Source organism: Chlorocebus sabaeus, chromosome 2 (assembly GCF_047675955.1).
Source record: "Chlorocebus sabaeus isolate Y175 chromosome 2, mChlSab1.0.hap1, whole genome shotgun sequence".
Lineage (NCBI taxonomy): Eukaryota > Metazoa > Chordata > Mammalia > Primates > Cercopithecidae > Chlorocebus > Chlorocebus sabaeus.
In genome coordinates, this window is record NC_132905.1 from 71,834,807 (window position 1) to 71,849,745 (window position 14,939).

At 37.3% G+C, this 14,939-nt stretch overlaps 1 protein-coding gene and 1 pseudogene across 1 annotated transcript; one reads left to right on the forward strand and one right to left on the reverse strand.

The window, feature by feature from the left end:
- Positions 1-5,013: 5,013 nt before the first annotated feature.
- Positions 5,014-5,427, reverse strand: KRTAP15-1 (keratin associated protein 15-1). The gene is given in 1 exon segment (XM_037990887.2): positions 5,014-5,427. A coding segment is annotated over 1 exon segment (414 nt).
- A 3,342-nt stretch (positions 5,428-8,769) lies between these two features.
- On the forward strand, positions 8,770-9,021 carry LOC119621504 (keratin-associated protein 23-1-like; annotated as a pseudogene).
- The last annotated feature ends 5,918 nt before the right edge of the window (positions 9,022-14,939 follow it).

The window sequence follows — 14,939 nt, forward strand, 5'->3', positions numbered from 1 at the left end:
AAACTTAGAAGCTTAGAAAAGCCACATCAGGTGGCCATCTAAAAGCCCCCGCCCAATGACCAGGTGGCCATCTAAAGCACCCACCCGATGTCCGTGTGGCTATCTAAAACACCCACCCTAATTCCTGGAACTCAAACAGAAGAACAAGTCCGGGAAATACCCCGCGTGGGTTCAAACCAGGTTCAAACCAACCAATCAGAGTAAGACACCTTGCTCAGGCCATAACCTGCTCCAATCATCTTGCGCCTCAAGCTTTGTGAATTTTTGTGGTTTTTGCCTTTATAAACTGTCCGTAACAAGCATTTGGGGTCCTGTGGCCAACTTCGGACATAGGACCCTAGCGCGCTAGCAATAAATCTCTCCACTGTGACTTCCGTGTCGAGTGGTCTCTCGCGACGACCCCTGCCCAGGAAGGAATCTAAAAACTAGGTTCCTACACTTTTCACATAAGTTACAAGTTTGGTAGAGTCCCCAAAGCTGAGGGCAAATATTGGCAAATGACAATATATCACAGTCCTAGTCACATCTCCATGATTACAGGTGGCCATGACAGCTTTACAGCTTTCCTGAGTCTTATACCCCTTAAGCGCAATTTAGACATTTATAAGAGGAAGAGATTTACTCTGAAATAAGTTTTATTCTTGTGGGATAATACTACCCATGTAACACACACAGAGAAACACATATATACACGGCTTCCCTCTCTTTGGGAAAGGAGAGAAGGTGAAGAGGCCCATTCATAGAGTGTGTGGTGGCTGGCTGGAATGAGAGAAGGTGGTGTCATTCTCTATAACAAAAATGTTTTATGTTACAGGAACTCAACGAATGTTTGTTTAATGAATGTCTAACTGAAAATAACATTTTCTAAAGCAATTATATGATCAAATGCTCTATGATGGGATGTAAATCTCTCAAGACATGAGATGTCATGTTTCAATTCCTCTCTAAACTCTGTTTTCTTTCCAGAAAAAAACAAAAAACATGATGCTAAGAAAACAAGTTTACCTAATGCAAATAGTAGTAAGTACAGGATGCATTTACCGAAAGTGTCACACTAATAAAAGAAAACGACACGTCTCTGGAATTGTTTGCCCACCAAGACGACAAGGCAGAAAATTGAGTATTTCTGTATCTCCTGGAGTTTTGAGACTAGACTAGCATACTCTTAAAGCAGTGAGCCATTATAATTAGCTGGGTGGAAGACACCTGCTCTAGGACCAAATCACAAACCACGGGCAGTGCTGTTGTCATGTGCGTCCGTGTGAAGAGACCACCAAACAAGCTCTGTGTGAGCAATAAAGCTTTTTAATCACCTGGGTGCAGGCGGGCTGAGTCTGAAAAGAGAGTCAGCGAAGGAAGATAAGGGTGAGGCTGTTTTATAGGATTTGGGTAGGTAAAGGAAAATTACAGTCAAAGAGGGGTTGTTCTCTGGCGGGCAGGAGTGGGGGTCACAAGGTGCTCAGTGGGGGAGCTTTTTGAGCCAGGATGAGCCAGGAAAAGGAATTTCACAAGATAATATCATTGCTTAAGGCAAGGACGGGCCATTTTCACTTCTTTTGTGATGGAATGTCATCGGTTAAGGCAGGCAGGGCATTTGCACTTCTTTTGTGATTCTTCAGTTACTTCAGGCCATCTGGGCGTATACATGCAAGTCACAGGGGATGCAATGGCTTGGCTTGGGCTCAGAGGCCTGACAGCTGTGAGTGTGTGTTTCCTATGGGCCAAGAAGGCCACATCCTGGACAAATGGATCCTAGCAGAAGAAAGCTGCGTGGGATGGAGCCCTAGCAGGAGGGAACTCGGGATGAGGATTCAGGGAGAAGTCATGGAAGGGTTGCTAACTCTGTGGTGTCTTCGTCAGTTTGGACTACGATACCGTAGACTGGAGACTCAAACAAGAGAAATTTATTTTTCACAGTTCTGGAGGCTGGAAAGTGCAAGATCAAAGTGCTGGCCAATTTGGTTTTTAGAAATGGCTCTCCTCCTGGTTTGCAGATGACCACCTTCTCTCTGTGTCCTCATGTATCAGCGAGCACAGAGACCAGAAGGAAACCTCTTGTGTCTTTTCTTATAAAGGCACTAATTTCCACACGAAGGTTCCATTTTCATAAGCTAATTACCTCCCAAAGGCCTCTTCTCCAAATACCATTGCATTGGGAATTAGGATTTTAACATATGAATTTGGAGGAAGGACACAAACATTACATGCTTATACATTACAGAGTGCATAACAACAGAGGATATTCAATGGCAAAGACTGGGTCCTAGCTAAATGCACAAACCTTAATGTCCCTGTTGAAAAACCTGTAAGATCACCAGAAAATCTGTTAAGACGAAATGAAGTATATGTCTGAGCTCCCTGCCACAAGGAAGAATGCTACTATAAGTCTTTTCTGTGTTTCCACAGAAAGGTGTTAGAAATGAGATTCTGGGCTGAGCTGGTTTAAGGTGGGTCTTTCAAGGCTGAGAACTGATTGGAATTAGGTATATTTAGAATATAATAGTTTACAATTGATGGGCACAGCAAAGAGAGGAAGCTGACATGAGTTTCTTGATACCTAAAACTGTTGCTTAATTAGGGAACTGTTTATTCAGGTCTTCAGGCTATTGGCTCCAACAGATTAGTCTATAGGAATTTCTTGAAGCATGCAGGGAAATGAGCTATTGTCTGATGTTCTCTCTTCCCAGTAAAAGTTTCCAGAGGCAAACAACACAGTCCTTGTTGACACAGGTGGTCTAAAGCATCATGTTGAGGAAGATGGCCCTGGCTGTCATTTTCTTTCCTCCCATTGTATCTTTTTGAATCAAACAGAAGCAAGGAGCAGTACATTGATGTAAGGCAAGGTGGAGTATGGAAATTAAAAAAAAAAAATTAGTCTTCTTTAAACTGCTGGTGGCCTCTGGAAACACATGACAGGCCTAAACTGAGGGGAAAGGGAGAATATTTGATTGTGGCTGTTAAGACTGGTTTTGTAATTATGTAACTTTGAATTACTAACATGAAATGAAAATTTTTCTTAATATCTTAATGTGATAATAGATCTACCTATTGTGTCGTTCGAGGATTCAGGGAAGATAGAGCTCTAAATTCAGTGGTGTTAAAAAAAAATGAAGCAATTTCCTATTTCTGTCCTGAGTCCTGTCTGCTTAATGCATCAGTTACAATCAAAGATGACCATCTAATAATTCTCGATTTTCTCTTATTCAGTAGTAGGGTTAGATTTTCATTCAGTGGGTCCTGTACAGGGTCTGACATAATAATTGACATTTTGATCAAAGTAAGAAAAACATGAAAAATTCCAAGTTATCATTTATTATTTTACCACTGTTTATCAGTGCTGAGCTTACTTAGGATCAGAATAAATATCATGAAGATGGAAGCTATGCAAATGTACCTCTTAAATCTCCTGCTTCAGGGAGCATTACTGATTGATTGACAGCTACAGCAGCTGGTATGTGAATCTATCGTCACTTTTGTGCCAAGGTTGTGCTGTCATCCGTTCTTGTTAGTAAGTACTCTTGGCAAGGATGCTAAGGCAGGCCCCATTTTGGTGATATGTAAGGCTCCTTTGATGGGTGACTTGCCAAAACTTTCTTAGAATTGCCCTGAGTTTCTTAAAGAAGGAGTTTCTTAAAGAAGTTTCTTCTAGGCCAAACTTACTTCCCTCTGTCGTTCACTGAGGCTAGACATACACCATAGTAGTATGGCTCTAGAGCCCAGACCTCTCCAACTACCTCCCCATTATCCATCACTGGCATTTTCACCAATAAATCCTTTTTATGTTTAATCCTATTTGGCAGCTGCTTTTCAAGGGACTGCAATGGACACAACAGATCAGTAAGATTTGTTCTTCAAAAATTGAATGTAACTTACTCTATTCTCAATAATGGGTTTATATTATTTTATCCGAGTGTTTTTGAAGTTGTTCTTCTTCGTGTTCCTACTGAATCTTGTCTTCATCCCCATTATTCCATTCGCCATATAAGTTATAATTGTATTTGTGTGAACTTCTGGAAGCAGAGAATTTGTGTCTTTGTTCAGTATAATGCTTGGTATTTAACAGGACCTCAATAAATATTTTTTTCAATGAAAGACTAAAACAAAATTTTCTGAAGCAAATATATAAAAAATGCACTTATGAGGGGACTTAAATCTTTTAAAACATGAGATAGGTTATATATTTAAATTTTCTTTACACTTTACTTTCTATTCAACAAACTGTCAATAAAACATATGAAACAAACAAAAAGTATACCTAATGAAGACAGTTGAAGATATGGGATGAATTCACTAAATGTATCATTTTTTTTTTTTTTGAGACAGAGTCCTGCTGTGTCACCCAGGCTGGAGTATAGTGGCATGATCTCAGCTGACTACAACCTCCATCCTCAGGTTCAAGTGATTCTCCTGCCTCAGCCTCCTGAGGAGCTAGGATTACAGGTGCACACCATACCTTGCTAATTTTTGTATTTTTAGTAGAGATGGGTTTTCCCCATGTTGGCCAGGATGGCCTCGAACTCTTGACCTTAAGTGATCCACCAGCCTCGGTCTCCCAAAGTGCTGGGATTACAGGTATGAGTCATCACGCCCAGCCTAAGTGTATTATATTAATAAAATAAAATGGAATACCAGAATTCATGCTAAAGAAATAAGGTTATTTAAAATATTATAACTATTTGAAATACATTTCAGTGGAAGAATTCTGGGAAAATAATGAGAGAAGAATTTTAGGAAGATGATAACAGAAATAATCCTGAGCATTGGCACAAAAATTAAAATTCAAGATATATCTCCTGTCAGATTTAGGAAAGGTCCTAGGTCAAGATTAATTTGTCCTTGTTCAATCATATACTTCCAAGAGGGCTAGGATGCTGAGTCCTACTGATGTAAATGGTCAACAATCACAGATATTGGACAGGCTGAGTGTTACAGTTCCAAAGAGTGCAGACATAATTATGAAAGAATGGAGAATATTCAGTAAGTTGATTCAAAAAGGCGAGACCCAAAGGGTGGTTAGTAACAAGTTTCCTGGAAATTCCTGGATGAAAAGATAGTTGGGTGGTAGAAGCTGGACCCACAGTCCAGAGATGGGAAGCCAATGCTTCCATAACCAAGAGATCCAAGGCCAGTGTTTCCACATCCAAGGGATCCTATGTAGTTAGTCTGGCGGGGACTGCGGAAGATGGAATTCTTTGGGTGGTAGCAGGATGTCTGATAGGATTTGGCCAAAGTGCAGGATGTCTGAAAGCTGGTGGGCTCACAGTAAGTCTCCTGACAGGCGTTGTAGAGAGAGGAGCCCAGTTGGCAGGTATTTGGAGAATAGATGGCATTGCTGGGGTAGAATGAATTATAAATGGAAACTGGATACCCTAGGTAACCTCCAAAACAGCAGGAGGAGAAGTTTCCAGAGCTGTAGTTTTAAGACATGTTAACAGGAGTTCTGAGTTCAGTTGAGTTGCAGTGAGGAGTGTGTGTGTGTGAATGTTACCTTCTATACTGCACACTTGCATACTCTAGCAATAGATGTAGTCACAAGTGCCCATTTTAATGAGAACACTTAATTAGGCTCCAGTCAAAATGAAATATATTAACATTCAAATAACTTTTTTTTATGAATGCAGACGTCTACATGAAAGCATTTCATTAGTTTTTCAAAGCAGTTGTTCATGAAACAAAAATGCCATTTCTCATTCATCTTGCTTAGGTAGAATGAAAACCACCATAATTGTACCTATAAGACTGATGCTTCAGAGGGTTGGGTGTGGAGGCTCACACCTGTAATCTCAGCACTTAGGGAGGCTGAGGCAGGCGGATCATGAGGTCAGGAGTTCGAGACCAGCCTGACCAACATGGTGAAACGCCGTCTCTACTAAAAATACAAAAAGTAGCCGGACATGGTGGTGGGTGCCTGTAATCCCAGCTACTCAAGAGGCTGAGGCAGGAGAATTGCTTGAACCCGGGAGGTGGAGGTTGCAGTGAGCCAAGATCATACCACTGCACTCCAGCCTGGGGGGCAGAGCAAGATTCCGTCCCCCCCCCAAAAAAAAAAAAAAAAAAAAGATCGATGCTTCATTCATCCTGTCCTTCTAGAACTTGATCAAATGGCTAACACACTGAGAGTTCTGGTATTTGTAAAGATCTAAAAAATACCTTGTAATCTGGAAGGGACATTTATCTTGCTCCAATTTTATAAATTCAATGGAGAACAGAAAAAAAAATTCAATATCTATTCCTTCTTTCAAATCTTTGAACCATTAGAAGAAATAGCCCAATAACAATCCTTATTTGGTAGACATGCTACATGAGTGCCAAACATATTTGAGTTTAGATTTCTTATAACACAAGTAACCAAGTCACTCTTGTGTACATGAGGATTTAAGAATGGTCAAATTTTTGCAGAAGTGCTTTGAAGTTTACATTGTAAAACTACTAAAGAAATCCCTTACTCAGAGGTTGATTTGCTTCTTCATAGAAATCATCATTAAGTTTGATTATAAAAAACCGTTTATCCCCATAAGGTGTAAGTAATTTTTTGGTGGTGTTGATGTTACTGAGAGCAAAATAATAAGCACTGCATTTAAAACGTAAATCTTTAATCATTTCCTTTCTTTTCTCTCAGAGGGTGACATTTTTGCTACAGAGGGAAAAGAAAAGCAAGAAATGAGGAAAATGTCTATCCCACGTAGTCTTCACAGAAAGATAAAATATTTGAAGAATTCATAGTAACAAATGACTTTATAAATTGAAATAAAGGGGTGGGAAGGATGTATGGTGATAATGCGTAATTGAGAGTGAATGCCTTTGTGACCTCTGATGTATCAACTGACATATATATTCTGCCTACAGTACTAGAGTAATGAGGATTTTTTTGGAATCACTCAGAAAGTTCATCAGAGCAAACTGTAAATAGAGATAGGCCACGGATACATGAAATGGCTTAACCTGTGGGAATGGGCAAACCTCTTAAGACATCCATCTTTAGAACTGATGTATTCTACAGTGGAAGTGAACTGAGACTCCCTTCTATGAAGAATTAGGATTACTAGGTCAAAGTTTTAAGGGAAGATTCAGCTAAAAATCTAAAATGAGTTGCTCTTGTAATTAATGATATTTCCATATTGAGGGCCCTGGGAAAATCTAATTAGGATGTTGTAAGCGGAATTTCAATCTGACAGGAGGCTGGAGATAATTGCTCAACTTCCTTCCAAATTGTAGACTTTATGAGTCTAAACTGCTGAGGAGACAAATTGATCTCCAGTCATGTTTCATTTATTAGGTAACATAGTTTGTTCTGTGTTTCTGGAATAAACAATTCTTATTAGGCCTCTCAATTATGAATAGCAAAAAGCATTCTAGTAGATTCCAAATCTTCCTGTTGTATTTGTCAATAAAATATTGAATATCAAAATAGCCACACGAATATTTAGCTCACCTAAATTGAAGTTGCTTGCTTGTTTTAGTGTCATCCACTCCTGTGTAAGCAATTTCAGTAGAATATTCTGTGGGATCGGATATTAAGTAACGTCGCACGTTCTTTTCTCAAAGTATGGATATTTTTGCATTCAACTACTTTCGTTCAGAAGTGGAATGGAAACATTGTTCTAAAAATGCGCAAATCAAAAAACACAGAAACCACAGCAAGATAAATTTCAATCTCTCCTCTTCCTCAACATATCAGTCTTCATTATACCATTACATCGAGGTGAAATACAAGTCACAGAACAAGGGAAAATATGACCATTATTTTAGAAGTGTTGTAACACTTGTCAGAAACACCTGAAAATAACGTACGTCAAAGTCATATATGTTACTTTTGAGGCAAGGGAAGAATCTTCTTAAGATGCTCCCTTTGTCTCACCACTTTAAGGGAGTTACTTTGTAAACTTTCTTTAAAACAGGAATGTTTTCCAGATTCTGGGCAATTCTTTTAGTGGGAAACACTGACTCTGATCAGAGGTAGAAATACACTAGGAATTTTTGCCACATGATTTGTTTTTATTTTTAATGCTTTTTTAGCATCTTAGATGAATAATCTCGACCATTCCAAAATACATAAAGCAGTTTATTATTTTTAATTCGCTCAACAGTAAACACACACCCAAGGAAAGAAAAGCTAAGATTGGCTCCTAATAGTCTGCACACAGTTTTGAACAGGACCATGCAAAATAAGGGAATCTCAGTTAATATTTCATTAAAGCCGTTCCAGTTGAGGTTTGATTTTTAAAAAGACATTATATCTTGCATATCAGTCGCCGCTTTCTGATGATATTCTTCATTAAGTTAGCTTGCTACTTTGCGGTGACAGTGAATGTATGTTTTTGTTTAAAAGAAATGACTATGAATAGATCCGTTAGCTGGCAACTTTGTACACCAGATGGCAACAATTTTGAGACAGATTGTGAAACGGGTATCAATTATTTTTAATTAAGGCAGCTTCCCTCAGCCCAGACACTGTCTACCTCTAAAGCAATTCTCTGAGTTATCTGCAGAGTGACCTTTGGTAAGGGAAGATGAGTAATAGCTTTAGAGAGTCAACACTATTATCTGAATCCCAAGGCACAAACATTACTGTACTTTCTAGCTGTAAAATCACAAGTAATATATATGTCTGACTATGACGATCTTTTTAATTCATTTAAAGTTGGCAGGTAACCTGTTTTTATGTGCCATGTGGATGACACCCAATGTTAAGGGTATATAAGTCCCCAGGTCCAAGAACTGACATTCAAAGTCATAACCTTGTCATTGTAAGTCAACTCTCCCGCCGACATGTCCTACAACTGCTACTCTGGAAACTTCTCCTCCCACCTTGTAGGGGCTACCTGCGCTACCCAGGCTTCTCTTGTGGCTCTTCCTACCCTAGCAACCTGGTCTACAGCACCTGACCTCTGGTCTCCCAGCACCTGACAGCTGGGGCTCTTCTCTCTACAGGGGCTATCAGGAGACCTGCTGGGAACTCCCGGGGTTCCAGACATACTGTGTAGTGTCCAGCATCTGCCACACCTCCTGCTACCGCCCTAGAGCCTCCATGCTCTGCAGTCCCTGCCAGATGACTTACTCTGGATCTCTGGGCTTTGGATGCAGAGGCTTTCAGTCTTTTGGCCATGGCTCTCCATCCCTGGGCTTTGTATCCAGTGTATTCTAATCCATGGGTTGTTGTCCCAATGCTTTCACATCCCTAAATTATAGACCCAACCTTCTACTCTTCTAGAAGCTGCCAGTCTGCTTCTTATCAACCAACCTGTGAATCTGACTTTTAGTAATTATGTTTGAGGAACCAGAAACTTAAACACAATACCTACTGTGTCCGTATCCATATATGCATACCGTCTATTGCTCTCCTATCCTATCATTTGCCTACGAATTTGATGTCTACTGCTACCCATGATAGATTACGAATCATCTACATTCCAGTAACTAGAAAATATTCACTGGAGAAAGATGTTAAAACTGCTTATTTATAATTATATAGATGTGCCACATCAAAGCACACTTCTCCTACTGTGTCTCCTAGTTATTTCCCCTAGAGTAGTTGCTTTAAATTTTACAAAGTGAAGGACGTAAGTTTAAATAAAACTGGGTAACATTACATCAGCATATCTGCTTTAATATTCTTTGCTTACTTTTTGTCTTAAAAACTACTAAATATCCGGCTGGGTTTTTCTGTGTCTTCTACTACAGACACTTGCACACGAATGTTCATTGTAGCATGATTCACAATAGCGAGGACATGGAATCAAGCTAAATGGCCATCAATGACAGATTGAATAAAGAAAATGTGGTACATATATAGCATGAACTACTACATAGCTATAATAAAGAATGAGATCATATCTTTTGTGGGGACAGGGATGGAGCTAGAGGTTATAATGCTTGGCAAACTAACATAGACACAGAAAACCAAATATTGCATGTTCTCACTTATAAGAGGGAGATAAATAATGAGAACACATGAACACAAAGAAGGAAACAACAGACACTGGGGTCTACTTGAGGGAGGAGGGTGGGAAGAAGAGAAACAGAAAAGGTAACTACTGGGTACTGGGCTTAATACCTGGGTGATGAAATAATCTGTACAACAAATCCCTGTGACATGAATTTACGTAACAAACCTTCACATGTACCTTTAAACCTAAAATAAAAGTTTAATTTATTTTTAATTTTAAAGAGTAAAACTGTCCATATTCTTTTTAAATTTAGAATACTTTTCATCTTTCATGTTTATTCCAGCTATTAATGTCTTCACATGACAAAATGAAAAGGACATATTTTTAAGACTACAAACAAACCAACCACTGTGGTCTTCTTTTTCTGCAGGGGGTTAGAAATGTCAATATTTTTATATAAATAATGACATTTGCAATGACTGTCAAATTGATCATATCACATAATTTTGGAAGAAAGAATACTTTTATAAAATATTTTTGAAATATATGAGAATTCAGAGTGAGGATATCCAATAAAAAGTTAGATTTTAGTGAGTTAGATTTGTTGAGGACTCCAGATCCCCTAGCCTTAGTGCCAGGTAAGAAATCAATTCTCCAAATTAAAGTGCTAACATATTTCAATATTCATTAGCAAGTAGGGCCAACCTGTTTATATAATCAGTTATATAAATTTGATGAAGTCTCAACTTTTATTTTTTGAGTTATTTGGTTGGCAGCACTTTCTTGAAAAAATAAAATTCAAAACCAATGCAAATATTCTCTTATTATCGGATTAGGCTAAACATCCATGCAGTTGATAATCCTTGAATTAGCAGTTAAGCCCCAAATGTTTTATCATTTAAGTCAAGAACAACATTATTAAATGGATGACCTAGATATTTACCTACCGGGTAACAATGTGGCTTAGTTTATTTTTGTTGTTGTTGTTGTTTCAGTATCTAATACCACTTGGTAATTGTCTCAGATTTTTAACTTTTTATTTATTTATAATCAGTAATATATTAACATAAATAATGATTAGGAAATTTCTATTTTACTTTTGTCATGGTTTCATGTAGTGAAGAAAAAGTAGTATGCACAGTGAGCAGAGTTTTTACTTTATTCAATTGTTAAATCTGAAAGAAGACACAATGCTTAGAATTGTTCTTAAAATTTCTAAACAAAATAGAATTATCACTTTTTTTTTTGAGACAACATGTGGTGCTATGGTTCAGGCTGGATTGCAGTGGCACAATCTCGGTTCACTGCAACCTCTGCCTCCCAGGCTCAAACATTCCTCCTACCTCAGCCTCCCAAGTAGCTAGGACTAGAAGCACACACCCCCATACCTAGCTAAAAACTATCGTTTTTCTTGCAAAGAGAATATGCAGACAGATCACTTGAGAAACAAATTACACTTACATACAAGTGATAGGTCAGCCTCCTCATTCAAGTCTGGGTGGAGGTGGAGGGTCATTTGTTGTTCAAACCTAGCCGGTAGTGCGATGGCCCATTCCATAGCGGCAAGATGCAGCAATTCTCATCAAGAGTAAAATTGTCTATATTCTTTTTTAATTTAGAAGACTTTTCATCTTTTGTGTTTATTCCAGCTATTAATATAGCTGCCAACAGCAGGTGGAGTTAGTGGGAAATTTGAGAAGTACTGGCTAGGTGCACGTGAAGTATGGGCGTGAAATTTGGACTGCCACAAAGCCACAGATAAAGGATAATCTCAATGCTTTTGCTACAGTGATTTGGCCATGTCTTGTATTGTTTAAATCTACAACTATTTTTTTATTATTCAGTAACATTTTTCTTCTTTAAATTTTGTATATAGAAGAAAAGGAAAATAAGCCAAAAATAAAAGTTGATTTTTTAACGGAAAAAAAAAAAAGTTGGCTTCTGAATTTCTACCACTAAATTCAGTTGATGATGACTGCATGAACATGTACAACACTTTAATGATATTTATTATTCAAATGAGAGTAGGTGATATCATTGACCACATGAAAAGTAAAAGATATAGTTTTACTGAAGATATATCAGTATCTACTTCACAAGACAGAAAAATGTTTAAGAAGATCAAGTCCTAAGATGATTACTATTAACAGTTGCAAAAAGTATGTCAATACATCACCCTCATACAGACATTTTCATTTAGGTCAAATAACTGTTTTAAGTCATTTACACTCATGTTAAATTATAGCTTTTCTTGTGCATGTACAGAAAATAATTGAACCAATAGTTAATGATGTGCCCCTCCAGTAGCAGGAAAAACAAATTACTAAGGATTAAATGAATTCGGTTTTATATTAGAACTGTCAGACACTTCAAAAAGAAAATAAATTAATTCCAACAATGTTTGGATTTCTTCACCTAGCCCCCCACAAAACAAACAAGTAAAGCTATAAAAAGTTCATAATGTTGTGTTTGATAAAGTTAATGTAAAGTTACTTTAAAAGTTAAACATTGAAGATATGATTATTTGTTGTATCCATAATGATAAAAAGTACACATTTTGTTAAGGACATCATGGTAAAGAAAATAAGAGTCCTGTGGAGAAGACGCACAGTTTTAGTTGTGGTGAATACATAACTCACTTTGTATCCGAGTAAGTTTCAATATTCTATCAATAAAAGCAGAAGATGTAATTTGAAAAATTTTAAAACACTATGTATATACCCTAAATTGTACTGGCAATCAATACTTTTCCTTACCTCATCAATCACCATGTTCACATTTTTCTGCTGTATTATCTTTGAGCTCTTGTTTCATTTAAGTAATAATACGTATTGTTTTATATAGAAAAGCATATGAAAGGAATTTTCTGTTTATCAATATTTTTTACACATCGTATGCCACTTCTACATTCTATATTGCTACTTTACTCAAGAACATTGCCATGAATTCACTCCGATTGGTTTTATTCTCCTTCAGTCCAACCTCACCAAAATGGGACTCTGGTTTACATTATTAGTGAGATGTCACAAGAGTCTGCAATTTCACCATTCTTGTTCATAATGTTTGGTATTATTGAAGGCAGCACTTTATATCTATCATCTTGGATCCTAAATCTGAAAAAACTAAGTTATATTCACTATAATAATTAAAATGTTAAGATATGTCATAGCACTCAGAATTCCTAACATTTTCTTCCTGAGGTGCCATCGAATATTTTTCTATTACTCTAGTATTTAATAGTTAAAATATTATTTAAATAAATTAGTTCACCTTCTTTGGAGCTCTTCTCCTAAACTCTAAACTTACTTGTATTTTCATTCTTTATTACTGACACTACTCATGAGGCTAAACAAATAAATCCAAGAGTGGATTATATCTATTTAGATGAATAGTAATTTTGTAGTATTTCTGTAGTACTAGAAATACTAAGTATTCCTTGGTTAAACTAGGAGTTGTATTTTTTTAATAAAAAGAAAAGAAAAAACAGAAAAGAATAACAAAACAAGATTCATTCAAGAGATCATATTCTACCAGATCTTTGTTCTGTAAGCCTTGGCCAGTTTTAAATCCTTTTAGAGTCTCCATTCCCCCATGCCTGTAAAGGTCTATACTATATAATATTTGTCTTTTTATAGGGATAAGTATTAAATGAAAATCTGTTACTTGATACCTCTTTCGCTTTCTTGTGTGGTATACACTCACCTATGACCACAGGCATAGCAATGCAAACCATTTTATGTTGGCTTCAACCACCCAACCACCTTTATGTGGACAACATCTGCCCTCAATCATATCCAACACCACTTTTACTGTACCTGGGCTTCTCCCAGGTCACAACTAGGAAAACAGAAGGAGCCCACTGTGATTCTTCCCTTGCATAATTATAAGGTTCCTGAAAATTACACATCTTGGATGTTGTTCAGCCAATGGGAGAAAGAAGTGGATGGATAAATGTTTTTCCACGTTCATCTGATCCTGTGGTGGACAATTCCAAGTCATTCTACATGCTCCTAAAAGGTCCTTACAAGATTTAGCCAAGTTGCTCTTCATAAAATAAACTCAAAAATGCACCCTTTCTTTAGATTTTCCTCTTTGATTCCTTCATCTTCTATAGTGTCTCCTACTTGCTTCCTGGTATCTTGTGCCACATAAACTGTTTGCACCCAAATCTTTGACATTAGCTCTGTTCTGGGGAGAGGAGGATCCATGTAAGACTAATGGATATAAATGCGTGTTCAACATGGCTCAGGTGTGTTGCTGTTAGCTTGATTGGGGTTGAGCCTTGAGGAAGCATCAGTAGGTTACCCAAGCCTCCTGGACCCAATCATTCCCACTTAAGATCACTGGTGAACGATCCTTACTCTCCTTACCAGTGGGAGGTAGGAACCTTGGCACTTATGCCTGCTAACAAAGAGCAAAGTGTCTGTCCTAGCAGTTGTTTAAGCTTCGCTTTTCTCTTGGTTGAAAATCCACATTCAGATACTAGACTTTAAGTAACCTTTAGTATAAGCATACAGTTTACCTTATAAATTACATCCTAGTCTTGTTGTCTGCATTTCTAGTTTATTCATCAAATCTGCTTTCCTATATCAGTAGAAATGCATGTCCTTCATTCTTAGACAACTCTCACTGCTGTTGAGACAAGTCTGCAGATGCAAACTATGGTCTTCCAGAAATGATTACTCTTAATAGACAACATACCTAATTTCAAGAGAAATGACCTCAAATCTGTCACATTATATGTGCCCCAAATCCAGTTACACAGTCATATTGATTTTTACTTAAATCTCCAAAATTCTTGAATGCAAAAATGTAAGCAAAATAATAATAATAAAATAATAACAATGTGAACAATATATTTGGGTGCCAAATTACGTAAATTTATTAGATTAAAATTTCCATTTTCAACAGTTTTTGGATAAAAATCAGATAGCATATATTCGATCAATGGTAAAGATATTAGGACTTAATATTAGGTTACTTATTAATTTCAGTCTGCCAGAAGTTGGTGATGCAAGAAGCTGGTGGAAGACGAATAAAAGGATATTGGGA